Source organism: Cynocephalus volans, chromosome 3, assembly GCF_027409185.1.
Source record: "Cynocephalus volans isolate mCynVol1 chromosome 3, mCynVol1.pri, whole genome shotgun sequence".
NCBI classification, from domain to species: domain Eukaryota; kingdom Metazoa; phylum Chordata; class Mammalia; order Dermoptera; family Cynocephalidae; genus Cynocephalus; species Cynocephalus volans.
Genome location: NC_084462.1, coordinates 99,936,408 through 99,958,178, shown reverse-complemented (window position 1 = coordinate 99,958,178; position 21,771 = coordinate 99,936,408). Strand labels below are relative to the sequence as shown.

Here is a 21,771-nt window from a genome sequence, read left to right as displayed (position 1 = left end):
TCACTTATTGCCTTGGTTTAAAAAGAAAAAAGAAAAAGGATGTGTATGGGGCAGAGTCAAATGGTGCTGTTGTAAAATGTTTACTTTTTCAAAGAGGATTTTTTCCCCCTCCCAATGTAAAGAAAGCAGGCAGAGCAGGCAGCAGGCAAATGTTGAACCCACCATGAGAGTGGGAGAGTAGAGTGGATAAGGAAGTGGTGGAGAAGGTGGCACTTCCCAGGGAAGCCCAGAGGAGAGAGGAGCAAACCTACCTGCAGGCCGGATCCCCATGTGTTGCTGACCATCCAACACAAAGCTCCCCATGGGCTGACCCTCTGGACTATACGCTGCTCCTTGGCTCACTGAAGGATCAAGAAGAAAACCTGATTGTAGTCATTCGAGGACACAGAGGAGAAAGAAGAAAAGATATACCAAACAATCAGCAATTGTTCCCGCTGCAGCACTGAAACGTTACAGCAACAATGTGGTTGGCGCTTTAAAAATGGGGGTGTGGTTTTTCCGTGTGTCCTTACGACTGAGCTAAGGTGTGTAAGTAGCTTTAAGAAAGGGTCTGGAGGAAAGATTTCACCAGCCAGTTTAACAGGCGGGTCGTCCTCTGCAGCCTTCCTTACATATCTCTCAATTAGGAGGAAGAAGGCTAGGAAAGGTAGGGGTATCCAATGTATAAATATTGCGTTGTGCCATTTAGATAGGATTTTGTGATCCTGCTATCTCTGGTGACTTAATAAAAAATTTTCACATCATACACAAACATTTGAAATTCGAATACAATTTTACAAAGTTAAATAGACTCAATCAAATATTTGCCTTTCTACACATACCTAAGAAGATGTAAACATGGTAAATATAATATTTTGATTGTTTTTATATTCTAGTCCAACAGGACCCCTGGCCTCCAATAGTGGAATAATATTTCAGCATTATTGGTGAAATTTTGCCAAAAGATGACTAATTTTCATAAATTCTTTAAAGTGAGGCCACAGTGAAAATCTCCACTGATTTTAACACTCTTGTTAGTGACAACAGTCATCACCACAAGAAAAACAGTTTTTTCCTATGAACCTCATTGCAGGAGACCACGACTCCTCAGTAAACTAAGGAAATGCCCATTTCAAAGAAAAATGATTAGGAGTACACCAGGATGATTCTGACAGTACCATATAATAGCTGTTTTAGAGAAATCGAGAGATACTGTGAGAAAAACCCACATGTATTTTAGTGGGATGGATGTGAAGCATTTTAAACAAAGGTAATATTCTTTTAATAAAAAATAATGCTGGTAATGCAGCATGTCAGGCTTTGATAGACTATTATGAATAGTCAAAGCAAATGAATGGATGCCATGAGTTTAACAGTGGATACTACTGGAGTGAAAGCAAAGCATCCATCGAGGAGTTGTGGGTAACAAGAAAATGAGAGTGTGCTAATGACTGGACGCAGACAAGCAAGGAGTAATTCCAGAGCTCACAGTCAAACAGACTGCTTGTGACACTAATACTTGTGCCCAATTACCAATTCAGAAAGAAAATAAAAAGCAGTTTCAGGAGAGTCAGGGTGGGAAATCTCCAATTAGCACCAATTAGTGAAGTTGCTTCCTAGAGCGGAATTCTGGGGACATTAAAAAAAAAAATTTCTCCCAGAATGCCTGGTGGAAGCCCTTGTTTACCAGGTGATGAAACCTCTGAAGTATAACTTGATGAGGATTTGTGCCTGTGGGACGTGAATACAGATACTAGCTGGAACTTGCCTGCTCGATTTGACTGGTCAATCATGGGCTGTACTATTCTTCTTCGGGCATTAATGAACCTGAAACAGAACAGAGAAGTCCAGTCATCAAACTCAGTTTCTGTGCTCTGCGAACACCTTTCCATGAATGCTGCACAGAAAGCAATGCAGTCAAACATCTACTGAAAATTATCTTTTTAACTTAAAGTCAATTTTCCCTTTCAAAGTTCAAAAACAGTTGACCGGATCATCTCCACTGTCACTGCATAGCTAACTCCAAGCCAACTTGCTAAAAAAGCTCCGGGAGGGAAAAAAGTTCTCCATGAGAAAACTTCTATTAATTTGCAATTGTGCTTCTGCTTCTTGAATGAGTAGAAATCTGGTTAAAGTTCACAGGCTGGAAGATTTCCCCCCTTTCCCTAGACTCCCCATCATAGGGAGACCCAGCTTCCCCTTGCAGCTGGTCATAAATGGAGACCAGGCTCTGGCATTCGGCTTTCACAAGGTATTGTTAGGTCACCGAAGCCATCAATTAGGCTGTCTGAAGTTTTATCACCAACACAGCAGTAATAAGTGCTGGCCAGAAAGACTTCTGCTCTTCGGCAACTCCTGCAGTTTAAGCCTGTAAAGTTAGGGGTCATTCAGAGGTCAGTGCCAGCTGGGGGCGGCCTTTCCAGCCTAATCTGGGACACCCAGGGCAGCGGATAAGGTAACTGCCAACCATAAACCCAGCCACCTTTCAACCCACTAGAAAGACAGAGCTTCAGGTACACATGGTTGATATTAGAGCCCAAGAAACGTTTTCAAATCAGGTGGTGGCTGAATCGCAGGAATGTAAAGGAGAAGCAGTTATTTCATCTAAGAAGCCTGGATCTAATTTTGTTGGAAATCCAAAAATAAGTGCCTACTTCATGTTACTTTAATGTTTAATAATGCCCATCAAATATTCATGTATAAACAGAGTAAGATGATAAGAAATCTCCTTTATTTCCCCAAATTTAATAAAAACAAAACAATTTTCTACCATTTGCGAGTTACCCTTGTCTCTGTGCATTTAATGATGTGTGTTCCCCACACATCTAAGCTTATGCACAGGATTCATTGGCCCTGCATTCTGAGGAGGCAGGGAGCATACAGCTAGCTGTTCCTGAAAAATAGACCCATTGATAACATTTTTCAATATTTCTAGTTTCAAATCTTAAGTGTAGGGGGACTTAATGATTAATGAGTCCACATGAGGCCACAGGCAGGAACTGACAACATTCTTTGAAATCAGCCAGTAAACTTCTAGTGTGTGTTGGAAGCCCCGTGTTCCTATGAAGTTGAAGTCCCTTCTGTGGAGGACAGTCTACACTCGCTCAGGCCTCCTGTGAGCACTCTGCTGGGAATACAATTAGGCTGAGGAATAAGAGCTGCGAAAAAACCAAAGGAGCCTTTTACATATGGTGTTTGTTTGCAAAACAATGAACTTCTCCATTACTTAAGAAAGTATAGCTCCGTTGTCAAAAATGTTACACCCCCTAAGGACTGAGGAAGAAAGTGACAGGCTAAGTAGAGGTGAAAACAAAAGGAGTCGGAACTGCATATTTATTCTCACCTGTCACCTGAAGGGTTGCTGAGAAACATCTGACCAGATCACAAAGACTTCCAGAAAAATCTCTCAAATCACAAAAAGAACTTAATTATCTACTCTTTCCCCACTGCATTGCTGGACCAAGGAGGACTGACTTGATATTTCCACCCCCAGGAACTCTTTTTATCAGCTCAGGTTAAGACCAACAGAGATGCTCAGGAAAGCCAGAGAAGCCTTTTCTCCTTGAAGTTTCTAATGGAGGACACAAATAGCAGGGGTTTTACCCTTTTTTATGTGCTACTAATCCTGTTGTTGTTTTTCTTCCTATAGGGAAATTCTTTAGATAAAACGAATTGCTATTTTTTTCCCTTTTTAATTTCATCCTTTTACTCTTTTATTCTTTACATCTGGAGGTTGTTCCCTTATTTATGTCTTTCTCTCCAGTCCCCCCAACACTCCCTTACTCACAGAGCTGCAAGGCATCATGGTTCTTAGTTCTCAGCAGGAGAACTCCACACTGTCTTCAAACAAATAATTACGGGGAAGGTTAGAGGTTCACTCAAAGGTCATTTCTTTGGATACTCATCAGAATGTTTACGTTAGTAAAAACGGGGTCCGCTCAAAAGGTTGTTCAATGGGGGATACACAACAATGCAGTACATTAAAAAAAGCATTTTTTGTACTAGCAGGTCTTTATAGAAGTGCTGAACTTGGAAATGCCACTAGAGTACTACATTTTCAACTAGTTACCATGACATGGACTGGATGTTCACTAGCAGTTATGGCGATGGCTTTTCTTTGCCCACTTCTCCTAAACAAATATGAATAGAAGGCTCTAAAGGTTTTCACTAGATCCTTTTACAAAGGGTCATAGAGATTTTGCTTTTTTCACTTGGGTTCCATTTAGCCTCTCCGGATTTTTGTTCCCAAACAATGTTTTTGATCCACGGTGCTATTTCTTGCCAGATTCATAATTCTACCACATTCTTTCAAATCACACAGGATTTTAAAAACATATGGGCCCCAATTTTTCAGAAATCTCTTAACATACAACTCTTGCCAATTGTCAACTCCCCTTATCCTGGGATATCTTATTAACACCATAGATGTTATTATAAAAATTAACAATTAATGAGTTGACTCTAAGAAAATTTTGACAATAAAAGATGAAATTACCCTTTCCCTCCCCCTACTGATGACCCATAGGTTACTCTTAGAAAATACACCCACATACATAAAATAGAGTCATTTAAATTACAGATTAAAACAAATCAAACTATGAATAATTTTCATTTCTTTAATATTCCTAAAGATGCAATTTCCATACATGGTCTTTCCCCAAAATTACATGACATGAAATTTTTTTCCACTTCCTCTGACTTATATTTTTAAAATGACATTTTTCAGTACTCAAGTAGTAATTTGAATACCAAGTTTTGATTCTACTTGAAATTTGAAGAATCTGAGTTGAAAATCAACTCTTTTTCGATCTTTCAAGGTCCAAGCCCCATTCATATGGAAAAATGCAACTTGCTGGTTCAAAGACAAAAGACTTGTCTTAAAAAGGCTCAAAAGGTTTCTTGGATATTAAATAGGTCTTACAAAATAACATTTTGATGAGTTAAGTGTAAATGAATCAGACACATATGGATTAAGTTATCCTTGAATTTCACACGGGTTTAAAAAATAAGGGGAAAAGAGGGTCTTGGCAAAAAACATTTTGGACTTTGCCAAACCCAAAACATTTGAAAAATTGCTGAAGACGTCCAACTAACCAAAATGCAGCAAGCTGCACCCAACTTTAATGAAAACCCCCACAAGTTATTTCCAATCCAAAGACTGTTAGGTTTTTCATCTGTATCTGATATTAAAAAATTCTCTAAGTTTTAATGTCATCCCAGAATGATTTTGAAGTTGCAGACATATAATATATACTTCTCTATTGGTATAAACAATTTAACCCTGTTACAAAGTCCTCTTACATATTAAATAGTTCTTAAAAAGAAAATTCTGGGTTTTGTACAACTTGCGTGTAAAATGTGCTGGTAAGCCTAGAGCTTTATCCAGATTTCACTTAGAAAAAAATTTCATTAGCCTCATTGTGATTTTTTTTAAGGGCTATAGATAATTCTACTGGTGACTCCTTAGGGAACGAGTACCCTAAAGTGCACTGGCTCCATTGATTTGTATTGAACACAAAGTTAGTATCCAGGCTTACACAAAAGCTCTGGGGAGTATCTACTAAGACTATCTACTTTCTCTCAATTTTGCTTAAACAAAATGCATTAGTATGCGTGGTGTGTAAAAATTATATACTAAAACTGTTAGGTTAAAATAAATTCAATAACAAATAAATTCAATAACTTTCCAAGAATCATGAGGCCTTTCTGAGTCAACTCAGAGATGAAAAAAGAATACATTAAAAAGAATGAACCCAAAATAGCAGATATTATTGAAATCTCATCTTATTGTTTTGCTGGAAAGATGTCTCCTGGAGACCTCCACCCCTTGCCTCCAGAAAATCCAAACTTCTCAGCTTTGCATACTTTTCTGCAACTGAAATCTGACCATCATGATTTTTCTCTTAAAGACTTTTCACTCCAAAGCATAGTTCAGACTGATAGAAGTAGACTTAGGTGTCATTCCTGACTGTTGGCTGGTTTCTTTTCTTTTCTTCCTTTCTTCCCTCTGCCCCCCCTTTTAAATGGCTAATAAATCCCTTTTTTCTGGTTCACTAACTTCATGCCACACCTGGTAACCAACTCCTTGCGGCAGCATTCCTTTTGTTAGAAAGTGCAGGCCTCCATGGAGTCACCTGGACAGCTGCCAGCCCTGAACACTCTGAGGAGGAATCAAAATTTGCCAGAATTGAAGCTTTTGCATGGATTGGTATGGTCAAGGAAGGAAACTGAACTGTTGAAGAGGGATCAGATCAATTTGGAAAAGGTGCTGCAGGTAGCTGGGTGGCTGGGGACCTGTTAAAAAGTGAAAAAGCTCTGCTTCTCCACTTTCTCCAGTCATGGGACTTATCAGCCAGGGGGTTATTCACAAAGCCTGCTCCTGATTGGTGTTTCAAATAGTGAAGCTTCAACCCTAGCAAGTCAGTTATCAAGTTTCTCAATTTTTTCTCACTTTACAGAAACAGCAAGTCTTTTTCTACGCTGCGGTTGTGGCTAACAGTTGGGTTTTCTCAGTAAGATACACTAAAATGGTTAAATCATTGAATTCAGCAGGCTTAACACCCTAGAACATGTACTTCGCCACATGAATGATTAAGTCATGTCGCAAATTTAAGTTTTTCACTGGTGGCCAGACAATGGGTCTTTTCTCACAGTCGTGAGCAAAGTAAGGTAAATGAATGAGATTCATATGCTACTTAGGGACACTCCGTAGATCATAATTAATTTCCCTGAGCTACAGCTTAATTTATAATCTGATAGAATATGAGATTTGCCCACACCTCTAAAAACACATGAACTAAATACTAATAAATGTTTAAGATGAAAACATGATATTAATCCGGGATCACAAACATTTATAGCTTTATGAATATGCCTCGAGTAGTGGAGTGCTGACATGAAAGGCCCTGGGCAAAATTATCAAGGGGGTGATGCTTATCTTTGATGGCCTTCTACTGTGTTCTTTCAATATTCCTCTTTTTGCCTAATTCTTCCCTAAAGTTAGAAGGGCTCACATAGGTTCTTTACTAAAATACTCTATTTTGAGCATGCTCTTCTCAATTATTGTCCTATATTTCAGACTTATGCATAGAGCAATCAGATGAAGAGCATAGCTCCTGTTCTCTGTTCTTTACTTGCTGTGTGATTTGGGGAAAGTCTACTTAACCTTCCTAAGCCTCACTTTGTTTCCTATCTGTAAACTGGGGAAATAACTGAGCCTGGCCTGTATTGAGGATCAGGGGAGATATTGTATGTAAGATCCTTGGCACAGAGCCTGGCACATAGTAAAGGCACATTAAATGTTAGCTTACACTCAAAATGCATCTATCCAATGCTACTAAAGAGCTCTGTTCTCTCACAGGTAATAGTTAAGGGTAGGTGGGTGACTGTTAAACAAATCCATGCTGGGTTGATAGGGTAATAATGTGCTGCACTCCTATAAGTAGCATGGTTTCATATGGTAGGGTCTTTCTAGAAATCACAGCTTAATACAAATGTATGATGTCATGGTGGGGATTTTAGACACTGGAGCAAGCATCTGCTGGGGTGGGCAGCAGAGTGAGCTATTTTGGAATCACTCTCTCTAAATGGTTCTCTAACTCCTTGCTACTCTAAGCATCAACAACATCACCTCGAGTTTGTTAGAGATAAAGAAATACAATAGTCCCCACTCCTGCACTACTGAATCTAAATTTGCATTTTAAAAGATCTTCAGGTGATTCATGCACATTTAAGTTTGAGAAGACATGTTATAGATCACACATCAAATTCTAGTACTCTAGGAACAGAAACTTACAAAGATCAAGTTTTAATTGTGAATCTTAGCTGCAAAAAGGCTCATAGTATTCTCTATAGGTATCTCAGATCTAAATATTCTTTTTATCACTTGCCTTGGGCACCAAACAATTTATAATAATTTAGTTCATTTTACTCTGTCTGTACCTCCTAAAGGAAGAGTTGGGCCAATAAAATGTTTTTTGGAAACCATTAATAGAGGCTATCTCTCAGGAATGGATAGGAGGAGGATGGCAGATTTCTCATTTTTCCTCCTATATAATTCTGTACTGTTTGAGTTTTTAATAATAAGAATAATTATTTTTATAATTAAAAAAATTTTAAAAGGTGTCCTAGAAAACTTGGCATCTTATTTGACTAAGATTTATATGGCTAATCATAGAGACCTTTAATAAAATTATTTGATAATTTTTTCCTCATAGAGGGAATTATCTTTTATTTCCTTTATAATACTGAGCAACAATAAATGCTATTCCATGAGTATAATCACACCGGATGGCATTAACAAAACACCCCAGCAGATTATGATTTTGAAGCACTGTTACTCTTACAGAATGCCATCAGATTATTCATATGTTGCTATTTATCATGCACTATAAAAGTGATCTTTCAAAGCTACTTGATAGCAAGGGAGGAGAAAACACTCAACCTTCCTTAGCTATTCATATCTAAGATCTATCTTCTTAAAGATAAAATGCTAAGTCAATAGATATAAGTTGTAGTATATTACCTCATCCTGTGCATGATTTATTGCAGATGGAAATAAACTAGAAACTGAATTACTTTGAAAGTTTTACTACTGACATTAAAATTCCAGATCTGGATACCTACACACCTTATAGTGCTTCTGAAAACAACTTTTTGCAGACACAGAAGGTACAGCTACAACTTTATTCAACTCTATCAGCATAAAAGGTAAGAATAATCATTTTCAAAATTACCAATTTTCAATTACCCATTCATCTATCTGAACAATATAGCCTGATTGGGCTTTGAAAACCAACCAGTCATTTGATAATCAGTTATATACATTCTTAGCCAGTTCCCATTGTGTTACGAGCCATTTACTAATTCACTCTAAGAGGGGAAGATCCCAACAGATCTAGTATCTTTTTAGCTTTCATGACGACCTTTGATTGAAGTATTAATTCTCTATCCTACTTCTCAGTGGAAACCACCTAAGCATTAACTTGCCAAAAATGCACCAAGCTGTTTAGCAATTATGTTTTAGATATGTTTGAAGAGATCAAGGTGCTCTCACATGCCCTGTGCTACGGTTATGTCTCTGATTAGCTTGTCATCTGCTCGGAAGAAGATGTAGGCTGATTCTCCCATACAGTCTAGCAGGCCAGCTGTTAGCTGCCTGTCAAGCCCTCAAGTGGACAAGTAGTCCAGGAGCAAAAATGTCACTCCTTTGATCTGGCAAGGAGCAGCTGCTGATTTATAGAGTAGGACTTTGTTCTTCCGTTCTATTTTACTTTCTTTCCTAAGGCAGAACCACAAAATCCAGGAGAAAAAAAAAGTGCCGTTCCCAGCAACATCAACAAGCTCTGACAACTGCAACAGGGTTTTTCTTGGCCCTAACAAAGCTCTCAGGCATCTCCTTTGACGCTCACCTTTCCCCCTCCCCTTCCCCCACCCCCACCATTTTTTGCAATGCGGTAGTTATTGTTTAATTCAGCTTCTGTAAATGGAATGGACTGTGGCCAGCAAGCCTGGGGCATAAACACACCTGTATGAAAGAAGACTTATTGTAGCAACCATCTACAAGCAAGCTCACATGAACCATGTGTTCGTGAGTTCAGAAAGAATGCTCCATTTTTCCTGACAGCAAATTTTACCCTAAGTGAGTTTCTATTTTGGGGGCCACCAACCTATGATGGCCACATTTAGACTGTTTCCTCTCCAATGGCATTGCACTCTTTAAACCAAAGAGAAAAAAGGATTAGAATTTTTTATCTGTAAGCAAACAGATCCATCAAAAATGTTTATCCACTATCTACAATATCAATCATTGAAAGCTGACTTAAACATCCAGAAAGGCTTTAGCAAATGCAATATCAAAGATGCCATAATGTTGATTACATTACCACTGATTTATACTGACAGGAGCTTCTCTGAGTAACATATAAGGGGGAAAATCAACAACAAAATCTACGTGAGCCATGTGCATTGTCTTGCTAAGAATTAAACTGATTTAAAATGCATGATTCTGTTCTCAATGAATAAATCTGTCAGATCAGAGATGCCCTTTCAACCAAGTGGGACATGCAGCAGTGCAGCCCTGAGATACACTGTGAGAGATTATCATCCATGTGTATGTATGTACATGTATGTGTATGTGTGTATACATATATAAAAAGAAAGAGAGAGGAGAGAGTTATCAACTCCAGGATATTCAGTCATATCACCACATAGGTCAAAGACAGGAATTTCATGGTGGGAATGCGAGAAACAAGGAAGAAAACAATGGTTGCTAAAAATTCTTGCTTCTACTGAGTCACACCATACTCTAGGGTATGCTCTCCCTTCCACCCCTTTTTTCTTTCTTGATTTTCAGGGAGAATAGAGATTTTTCTCAGCCTCATTCTGGCTTTATCCCATATTGCCCTTTGGCCAGCCAAAAGTTACTAAGCACCTACCTCTTCAATGTTCAGAGAATTATATTAGTTGCTGTTTCTCTAAGGTGTGTGTGTGTTTCCCAATGAGGGATTGGGTTTGGAGGGTGGGCAGGAAAAACAAGGTATAGAGGAGCAAATATAATGCAAGACCTGTTTTCATCTTTTTCCAATCCTAAAAAAATTAGAATAAATAATTTTTTTTTTTTTTTTTTGTCTTTTTCGTGACCAGTACTCAGCCAGTGAGTGCACCGGCCATTCCCATATAGGATCCGAACCCACCGCGGGAGCGTTGCCGCGCTCCCAGCGCCACACTCTCCCGAGTGCGCCACAGAGAGCGCTGTTAGAATAAATAATTTTTAAGGCCCACAGTAAGTAATCTGTATACCTGTCACACATTGATAAACCTTCCACATTCTGTACTTAACAAAAAACAAGTTAATGACAGAATATTAGACAAAGTTATATATATTATGAAATTATATATAACACATAAATATATAATTATATGACTTTCTTCATATATTTGGAGAGGGTCTCTCTCTCCCTTTATGTGTGTGTGTGTGTGTGTGTGTGTGTGTATATATATATATATATATATATATATATATATATATATATATATATTTAAAATTTGAAAATTCAGGTCATGCCCTTAGAGATTGTTACTGCTCACATCCACAGAAACAAATACAGAAACTCACAATTTTAGAACAAATAAATAATTACAAATCAACAGTCCACACTCAGTAAGTAAGTGTGATGGGGTCAATTAAAGAAGCTAAAAAATGTTTGTTAAAAGATGAAGGTTAACCACCAACTTCCTGGAAGAGAAAAGATGAGCCAGATTAAAAGAGCACAGAATATTGGAAAGGAAGAAAATAAGGAAATGATATGCTCGAAAGTACCAATGCAGACCAGGGCCAATTTTGTGCAATAAAGGGTGAAGGAATTGAACTCAAATTGGCTCCCAGTCTTGATCTGAAAGGCAGTTTAACAGGTAAGCTGGTAAAGGTTTTTGTGTGATAAATTGAATCCCTGAAATTTCTGAATGGTGGAATGGTAAAATAAAATATGGTGTTTGAGGAAGATATTTTCCAAGAATAGGATGAACTGAGCTGAAGAGACTCTAGAAGTTGAGAGGTAGAAAGCTCTTGTCTAATGTAGTCAGAAAAGAGAAGTAAAATCAGCTCCAATTAAAGTGGTAGAAATGAAAGAGAAATGGGACATTTGGTTTGGAGAACTGCTGATGGACTGTGCTTATTTGGCAAAGGAGTAGATACAAATATAAATGATGTTAAGGGAATAAATCTGAGAATCTGTGTTTGGTATGATACACAATTTATGAAAATTGGAAATTGATTTTTAAAAATTACTATTTGTTCTGATGGGGAGAAGCAAACTCAATTTTCCAAATAATATCTTTACATTGATAATGGGACTTTTGGGCTGAGAAAGAATGTAGGCCACTCAGACAAATGACAAAACAAGAGTGAAAGGTTAGAAAGAAGTTTTATGTCAAAACCCTCTAATCTCTTTGTATTTCCAAAATTATATGAACATTCCAGAGCTGCAGTAGCAAGTATAATAAACTGCCTAGCTACCTCCAAAAAATTACTTCCTCTCTGTATATCCTCTAGATTTTACAGAGTCCTTTATGTGATTATGGTTGACCAAACCTTTCTGGCCATGGCCTTATTTCTATCAGGTCCAGTTTGCCTTTTCTTTTAATTTTGAGATAATTTGTGTGACTACATTTAGAGGCCCATGATAACTACATACGTGTCATAACTGTGTGTTGCTACACAAGTTGTATTCTACTCCATACTTAGCAAAGCTCAACGTAGTAATGATATTTATCAGAGAGTTTTTAAAATTGGATATAGAGAAATAATACGTAAGAGACTGTATGTTTTTAAGCTAGAGCATAAGACAATCAGGGGTGGGTTTTCTTTAGGTAGTGACAACTAATTTAGAAGAGAATTGATAGGACATAGTGTTACATTTAAAAGGGACTCCATTACGTGTGATGGCTTCCAATTGTGTCCTCCTTTCAAACCATATTTTTCTTTTTAAATGGGCTTTTAAGGTGAAAAATATAGCACTTCAGCCAAAATGGTGTGGAAACAAATGGTTCTCAAGTCTCTATTCTTCAACCCAGGCCAACCACCCCAACACCAGCAATCTGAAGCCAGCTGGAGGGAAGGTGCTGTGCATGTGAATGTCCCCTTCACCCTTTCATTTGTCTGTTGGGGCCCCTTTTTCTAAAGCAGCAGGGGATACTTCACAAGGCCAGATTGGCATGCCAGAAGTGTTTGGATGGACTGGGCTCTTAGCCTTCTTTCAATTCTCCTGCTGGCTTAAAAGAAAGGATGCGGCAGAGGATACATTCGGAAGGTGGCAACATTCATGGGCCCTTTATCAATACCACTGCTTTCTTTAAATTGTAGCTTGGTCTCTTGTTTGAGAGGCTGAGATTTTAGCACTTTTAAAGGGAGGCATAAGTGAGAAATCTCCTAGGTGTTAAACTTTAGAGTGGCGTCAACCCAAAATATGAAAAAATGAGATTAAAACACAGAAAATCAAGTAATATTAAGAAAAGGATCCAACAAACAAAATATCATAAATATGCATATATGCTACGTTCTTTCTGTTTAAACCAAATGCTATTTAACCAGTTTATATTGGCATCTAGTGAAGGTGCCAGTGGGAAAAAAAGACTCAAAGATCTAAAAAATTTTAAAAGTCACTTTAAATAAATTATAGTTCTAACAGTTATACTTCTAACAATAATATTTTAAAATTATTATTAAGACATATTCTATTCATGAACATGTGACTTAATGTCCTCACATTTATGATGTTCAAACATCAAAGATCAAATTCCAAATAAAATTTCCTGCCTGCCTTTTCGTAATGGCAAATTAAACATCTTTTACTTTGATTTGACAGCCAGGTAGCATCCTGTATCTTCTCAGAGATGTTATATGCAGTCTTTCCAATGTGTCAGTATTATTACCCACACAATTTTTAGCATCATCCCGTAATCATAAAAGACATAAAATATATCTTTATAAACCACAAGAGACATAGCAAACCAGCAGTTATGCCACATCTGCTTTAGTCCTTAAATATTTTAGCTTTAGAGGGTTAGTTAGTGGATTTTTTCCTCTGATTTGCAGAGAGATAAAGACATCAAACTTTGATTCTGACATTCTACACAAAGCTATAATCTCCAGCAGACAAAGAAGCAAACACATTGTACAGCAATTTGAGAGTAATTTGTGAGTAACTTTCAGAGCATATTCAGATTTCACATTTCCTATCAGAATTTCTTAAAGTGATTTAACTTAACTTTTAGAAATAGAAATGATGGCATTTAAATTATCTCCATTTTCACAGTACAGATAAAGTAGCATCACCATCTATCAAAAAAGAATTTAATTTAGTAATGGGTTTAACTGCCACAGATTCTTTGGAGTCAGGTAATATACAAATAAACAAAAAGGCAACTAATAAGTTTAAAGTTAATATGTCAACTAGTTAGGACCATAGAGTTCCTTCTGCCTGAGATGGCCTTTCTCTCATGACCATCTGGTGAACACACCTTTCAAAATTCTTATCAGAGAATGTCTCTTTGAGGTAACTTCCCTGGTCCCACAGTCTGGTTAAGAAGCACTTCCTGAGTCAGTGGCACCTGGCTAAAATGCCCATCACAGCATTTACTCAATACCATGACCACAATGTACTTGTCTGGCTTTCCCACTACATGGTCTTAGAGAGCAGAGACCACATCTTAATTATTTGTTATTGACACCATGTCAGGCATATAGCACATCCTCAATAAAATGTTTGGTGAATGAATAACTGGATGAGTAAATGAAAGTAAGTTTTCTTCATCTTGGAAATAACTTAGAATTGGGAACAGAAGAGACGTTACAGATTTTCTTGGCATCATTTCACAAGTGACATAGCAGAATCACTGATGAAATGATTTGCTCTAGAGCGGGGAAGAGCGAAGATGGGTTTCTTGACTCTGGTCTAGTTAAATTTGCACACAGAACCAACGAAGATACAGACTAGAGGCATTAGTTAAAGCTGTGAATCCATCTGGTCATTAGAGAGGCCAGGCAAATTTTGGGCACACATGTGAAGGAGGAGAAGGACTTGACTGGTAGAAATTGGCTTTTTAGGCTGGGGGACAATATGCACAGTATGAGATATAACTACATTGGGGTATGATAAGTGCAGTTGACTCAAGAGGAGAGGATAGGCTGAGAGTAACTGGAACTGAGGTCAATGTGGTATTATTATGGTGTGTGTGTGTGTGTGTGTGTGTGTGTGTGTGTGTTGGGAGATGAGGATAGAGAATAGAAAGTGAAGGAAGAAGATTTGTGAGATGGAGAAGGAAAAGAATAGGAAACTTTCTTAAAATATTTTTTTCTCATTCTATCTTTCTAAGGAATTTTTTACCCAAAAGTGTGCTCTGAGGGACACTAGTGTCAACAGGTCTTTCTCCAAAATGACTGTCCTCATCAAATAAGTATGGGGAAACAAGCAGTAAGGTAAACAAAGTGAAGCCACTTTCTTTGCTGCAGGTTATGTCGCAGCCTTTAGTAAGCTAATATATATATTATGAATCTCTAAGAGGGGGTGATAATGCAAATCAATTCCTAAATTTAGTTATTCAGATCTTGAGGGGCACTAGCATTCCAAGGATTTGAAAAAAACAAAGCATTATTCTAATTTTAAACAGAAATTACATTTTAAAGCCATTTATCAACTTGAAAATAAAATTTCCACCTTCATATTTCTCCAAGTCACACTTAGATAGGGAGAACCACTTGTAGGGCTCTTGTTTTATATCTAATCTGTTCATAATTCCACCACTAAAGATTATTAAATAACATGACTACCCCACAGAACTTGGACCCCAAAATGTGCTAGCTGAAAAAAGTCCTTTAGAACTTTTCCATCTCAAAGGTAATCTCATCATCAGGGGATGATTTTAGGCTGAGATGTTTTCTCTAAGCTTTTCTTTTCCTATTTTTCTCATATTTTCCTAATTCAATAAAATATATTTTTAAAGAAAAAACAAGCTATCATTGCGTATTTTGCTATGCCTAAAATGTCTGTTTCAAAATAACTGTTAGGAACTCACAAATAATAAAGTGTAAGATACATATATACACAAACATATTTTTTGCAACACCCTCTGCATATTTCAGTAATCAGAACTGTGACTGGGCTGTGGCCATCTAACTTTGGTACGTCTATTACATGTGTTAGAGACTCATGTTTATGGAGGGTGGGAGGAGGTGGGGAGCAGTGTGGGGGATGTTAAGAGGAAAGAAAAATGAGGAGGGGAAAGAGATGGGAAAAGAAGTGCTACTTTGGATAATGTCATCAATGTACCTCAAATGTTCCTTAGCCCCCACCCCCCAAATCAATACTACTTTGTTGTTTACAGAGCCTACAAGAACAAAATCAGCTTTTACTTATAACTGTGTTAAACGCCACCTGTCTGCCCTCTGAACCTCGCTGTCCCGGGATGAGGTCAGCCCAGTGAAGGACTCCGGTTCTATAAGCAATCCTGTCATTCAGGCTAACAGCAGTGATTCACTCACAGAAGGCAAAAATGACTCAATTGTTGGGCTTATTGACTCCAGGGAGCATGGCTACTCTGTCATTACCATGGCGTGCAAACACCCTGAGCTCTGTTTTGGTCCACTTAAAATTACTATTTGCTGTGGAGGATTGGCAAAGCAATTCTTAAAATAATGGGGGTGAAAGTCAGGCAAGAGCCATTATGGGCTTTTCCTTCCGTTTAAGCAGAAGCAAGCAGTACAGGACTCGTCCTCAGCCTGACCCACTTATTTAACCTTTTATTCACTTTGCTATATTAACATATATTAACTGGCTATATACCCCCTAAGGGGGATAAAAACCTCATGACCAAATTATGTTTCCGTTTTCATGGATAACCTCTCGTTGGGTGGAAATTAAACCCCAATATGAATACATTTGAGGTCCATACAAAATTGAGGAGGAATGCCAAAAAACAAAGGCTGAACAACAGCCCTGCAAAGACCACAGCAACCATGGAGTGGATGGGTAAATTACACACAAGAGGAATTATTTGAAAAACCAAATAAATTTAATTAAATAAGTTACAAAATTATTTTTCCATGTCTTATCTACTCCCCTTGGTTAATATCCATGACATACTGATGTTGCATAATTGCTCTTATGGAATGCTGCAGCTCAGAGCCGTAATGAGCTGCCTTTGCACACAGGCAGCAAAAGTGGTTTCCCTACAGAGTTATCTTCTCAATTATTTATACTTGCAACACTTTCACATAATGGCAGTTTTAAAATCAAACAAACAAAGCAAACCGTACAATAAAGGAAAGAGTCAAGAAGGTGTAGGGACCTTTTCCTTTCTTTTTTGAACACCAGACGGGATGGGCAAACCACATAAAGTCAACTGAATTTGGTTCCTCGAGAAGTCTCAGGGGCCTTGCAACCAGATGACATCAAAGCGTTTGGAGACTGCCACCTTGGTGAGGGATTAAACAAGCTCTGTATAACTGCTTTGCTTTTAATCTGTCATATCTAAATATATAAAGGAATGCAAACTTTATTTCTTCCTTTTGTAAGTTTGTCTTTGAAAATTCCCAATCAGAAGACTTGCTCCCCACCTCCACGCCTGAAAAGAAAGGTGCTAAACTGTCAGATGATGTCAATGTAAACAGAAAATGGTGGGGTGTCCCTCAGGCTGTGGAGGGGATTGCCTGTTTTTATGGTGCTTGTTTCCACTGTCCACACCCGCCTTTGGTTAATCACTCAAAAACTTATACACACAAGAAGGAAAAGCTTCTTGCTAGGTATACCATATATGGATAGACAAAGTAACACAAAGGGTATATTTAAACACTAAGGCAAAATTAGAATGCTATTTCTAATATTTAAATTTGTAATCTACTTGAAATGAACTGCTTACCTCTACCGTCGAGCTCCGACTTATTTGGTTCCTAGCATCTAGCTCAGTTCAGAGTAGATACCCAATAAATGTTAGGTAGGTGATTTTTCCCAGTTAATTTTTTAGATATGGTTGGGGAGCTTATATTTAAAAAAATTAAAAACAAACTTAGACCATACACACATTTTGGACCTGCATAAAATTGGTATTTAGTTTAAGATTCTCAATTAAACAAGCATAGGTTCTAGCCTTTAGGAAAGAGTTAACATCTCTACTTAAAGAGTTACTCTACATCAACTAATGGCTACTAATATATCTGTGATTGAAGATATTCATTAGTAATGCCAGTGAAACACAGCTTTTATATCATCTACTAGCCACTTCCAAATAACAAAATGTTAAAGCAACTATTTTTTAAAGTCCTGCAGGGAAAGATTATAAAAGACAGTAAAAAATTTTTATTTAAACTTGAAAAGTTGTTTCTTACAACATGCTTACATGCACATACATTGTATTTACACATATACACATTCGTTTTTCATAAATATACCTCATGACCTTAAATCTCTCTTGATTTGACACACTCAGGAAAAAAAAAAAGGTTAAGCTTTTTTCCTGAGCACAAAGGTACTCTATGGAAGTTCGGAAGGAAAAACACCATGAGGGAAGGAAATCAGATCATGATCCATAACTCAGCTGGGGTCATCAGAGGGAAGCAGCTGGGACTGAATTGGGATCCACCACCTTGTTTTGCTTTGCCCCCCCAAATCAAACTAACTGAATATCATACTGTGGCCACTTGCCGCCACTTAAGGCTGTCACGGAGAGCTAGGAATGAGCCATAGTTTGTTGGCTACCTCTTTTCTTTCTGCTACCCTCACCTCCAAGATCAACATGACTGGTGGTGTGGTGGGATCTGAGGGGTGGCAAGCTCGGCATTGTGGATCCAATTCTACTTGTCAATGTAAAAGTTACACCCTATGATTGGTGTCCCAGCAGCAACAGCCACCTTAAGTACTGAAAATGATCTTTCCGAGTGCATGCATGTGTGGTTATGGGCCAGACAAAGGGCGGTGGTGGAGACAACGAAGGAGGACACAGGCAACATAAGAAAACTTCCATGCCAGGGGTATTACAAACACATCCTTGCTGTAGGCAAATACAAATCTGAATCAACTTTGACGCAATGCAAACATGTCCTATGACATGTGTAACATATTCTTCAAAGATGTTAATACAATAACCAGCATGGGATTAATCACTATGTAAAAGATTAGTTACATGTTGAGGTCTAGAAGAGAGTTGGGTGGTTTTTGTATTTTCAAATATGGATGAGTTCTGAAGGGAGCTCTCAGATTCTGTGAATGGACTCTAAACCATTTGAAAAGTGCTCCTTCTGGCAGTAAAAACTGATTGACAGGTTAGTAGCTTATGGGTTGAAGTGACTTGGTTCTGAGAGGCTTGGAGAATAAAACCAAAAGCTGAAGTAGCGCTCAGAGGGTGTGGCTTTCGCCCCTGTGAAGGCCCCCACTGATGGAATAGAAATCGCTAGCAGTGGCTGGAGGATGGTAATATTATATGGCCCTCAATTTCCCAAATGTGACAGATTTGTAAGAAACCTTAACCTCTATTTTTTCCAGCTTTCCTCAACCGCAGCAACATTCTCTCTCTTAGTACACTAGCCAATTAACCAAACATTAAAAAAGCCACAAATCTATATCAATAGCTTTGCAGGACACAAAAAAAGATGTGTGAAGTAAACACTTAATTATTATTATAAACTATTGGAGCCAGGATGCTCAAGACACAAATAAATTGAAACAGGCTATGGTTGAAATAAATCATCAGAAGAAATGACATATTTCTCTTTTTTCCCCTGTTTGCTTTTGTGTTTGGTTCCCAGTGACGCAGCCCTCAGATTACCCGTGACTGGTGCAAATCTGATAAGGGGTTGGCACGAATATGCTGAGCCTGGTTTACATTTTGTTTTGCAACTTCCCTTCCCAGATAATCATAGTCCAACTTCTCAAAAAAAAAAAAAAAAAAAAAAAAAAAGTTGTGTTTACTTGTCCTGTTCTTAAGGGTTTTTTTTTTTTTTTTTCCTTCTAAATGTTCCCTCAGGATGCTGGCTTGCAACCTAGAAAAAGCTTGGATTTCAGCTTCAGTCTCCAAGGTATTCTACTGTTCAGCTGGGCCGTACTCTGGGAGGGAAGCTCTCTACCTTGCTGATTTAATTAACAGGATTCTTTTCATTATTATGGGGATTTAGTTTCTTCTTGCCTTTCAGTGTTTGGGAAACACTGATTTATGTTTCATATTTTGGAGGAAAATTTATTGTTCTTTGACAGCTGAGGCTTTGTAAATCCCTGGCACCAAAGGGACCCCAGGGAGGTGTCACAGTTGCCTTGCTCTGCCCACCTATAGGCTGTCATCTCTAGGGCCCGCTCCTGAAGTGAGGAGAACCGTCAGCTGTTCAACGTCCACCCCACTCCTCCTCCCGCGGATCATTATGCCAGCAGGGGTTGGCCCATTCCCATTTATGAACGGTGGTGTTAGGAGGTTGATCAGTAACTGTGAATCACCGATTCATTTATGTGAAGCCAACAGTCCATGAATCTTTGCACTGATTTGATCTCTGGACTAAACGGAGCTCACTGAAATAAGTGTTAGAATGTGCCGTACTGATGATGATGACTATGGCTGAATGAAAACTCAGAGCAAATTTTCTAAATATCTGTATACTTATGGGGGTAGCTAAATAGTACCATAGAAAATCTGGCACAGATGATCTTCACAACTCCCCTGGATTATCACTCTGCTAAACTACACAGTCCATCAGATTCTGACTTGGAGAAAAAGTAAAACATTTAGTGAAAACTCTTTAAGATTCATAGCTAATTTGTACTTTAGGTGAAAAATTTCAGGTATCAGTTAATGCCCATAATTTGATTATAATCAAAATCTCCTTTTCTAAGAATGCGTCATAATTCATAATTCACGTTCATTCATATGATTATAATTAACATTTATTGAGCTAGGCACTAAATGAGTACATACATGTATCCTCTTTATTTAATTCTCACAAAAGCTCTATGAAGTGGTTAATATTATTATTATCCCCATTTTATGGTTGGGAAAATGGAGATTTAGCAAAATCCAATAATATGCCTATGTTCAAACAGTTAGTAAGTGGCAAAGGTGAGACTTGGACACACACACACACACACACTCACGCACACACACTATTGAGTGCTAGGAAACTAGGGGTACTTAGGGTTGCTCCTCCTGTCTTCTCAGGAGAGGTGTGTGACTGAGAGTCTCTGGGAACCAGGCAGCAACCTGATCATTAGCTAGCTTATCTCTAACATACCATTTATCTGATATTTTCCAGTCACACAGGATAACAAGGACAATTTTTAGACCAAATACATAAAATTAAGCCTTGGAAATGACTTCATTCTAAAAAGGTTCTAGACCAGAACTTTTCACTTAATCTAGATTCATGAGCCAATAGGTTCTAAAGAATAATATAGGAAAATGTAGAACATGCATGTAATTCTATAGTGGTTAGCTTTTTCAAAATCTTTGAAATCAAGAGAAACGAGCATGCAAATGTGGTCTGTCTGGTGGGGAAAAAAAACTAAATTAAAGTAAGCCTTCACTCTGAACCTGATTCAACAGGTCCCAGCTAATTTTCTCATTTATCAGTTCTGCAGGATTATGAGAACTGTGCTTTTGAAATTTGAATTATCTTTGTTTACTTAGCCTGTCCATCAGGATTCCCAAATTCAGAGTATAACTGTCCTAAATATTCAGGCTTCTTGAATTTTCCCACAAAGGAAATCCTCAACAGATTTTTATTTCCAACCACATTCTAGGGAAACACCTGGGTAAAATGTCACCTAGGGGCACCAATTCACCATCATCGTGAACACAACCTAAAAGAGTTTCAGGTCAATGAAAGAAAGAAGCAAGAGAACACTTGAAGCAAATTAACACAGTGGTGAGAAGTCCATGCCACAGACATGACAAGGATTTCTTTACACGCAGGGAGAATTTCTGAATGGAAGCCTCTCCTTGCTTTCATCATCTCTACACCACCTACAATGAACCCTATTTTCATTGTCTACATGGTACATTCTCTCTTCAGTCTCCTGATTCTCCTGGTTCCTCTCCTCTCTCTTATTAATAGTCTTTGATTGCTTGCAGAAATTCTAGAAGGCACCATTCTTTTTAAAAAATTTATTTATTGAATCAAAATTGATTATACATATTTTTGGAGTTGAACATTGAGATATGTTTATCAAATCAATATTACTAGCATATATATTGTTACAAATCGTAATTATTCTTTATGCTCCTTGTCCAATCTCTCCCCTTCCCCCCTCCCCTCCCCCC

General features: G+C 37.9%; 1 protein-coding gene across 9 annotated transcripts in view; it reads right to left on the bottom strand.

Annotated features, from left to right (window-relative positions):
* MEIS2 (Meis homeobox 2) overlaps nucleotides 1-21,771 on the bottom strand; it is a 198,204-nt gene that overhangs the window by 2,721 nt on the left and 173,712 nt on the right. For 3 of the 9 annotated variants that reach the window (XM_063089003.1, XM_063089005.1, XM_063089006.1), the window contains exons 10-11: nucleotides 1,748-1,806; nucleotides 252-362 (exon numbers count right to left, since the gene is read on the bottom strand). In XM_063089003.1, coding sequence (XP_062945073.1) covers nucleotides 252-362; nucleotides 1,748-1,806 — 170 coding nt within the window. Of the gene's footprint in view, nucleotides 1-247; nucleotides 363-1,743; nucleotides 1,807-21,771 lie in introns of all 9 variants that reach the window. The other 6 variants (XM_063089004.1, XM_063089007.1, XM_063089008.1 and 3 more) reach the window with 2 other exon arrangements.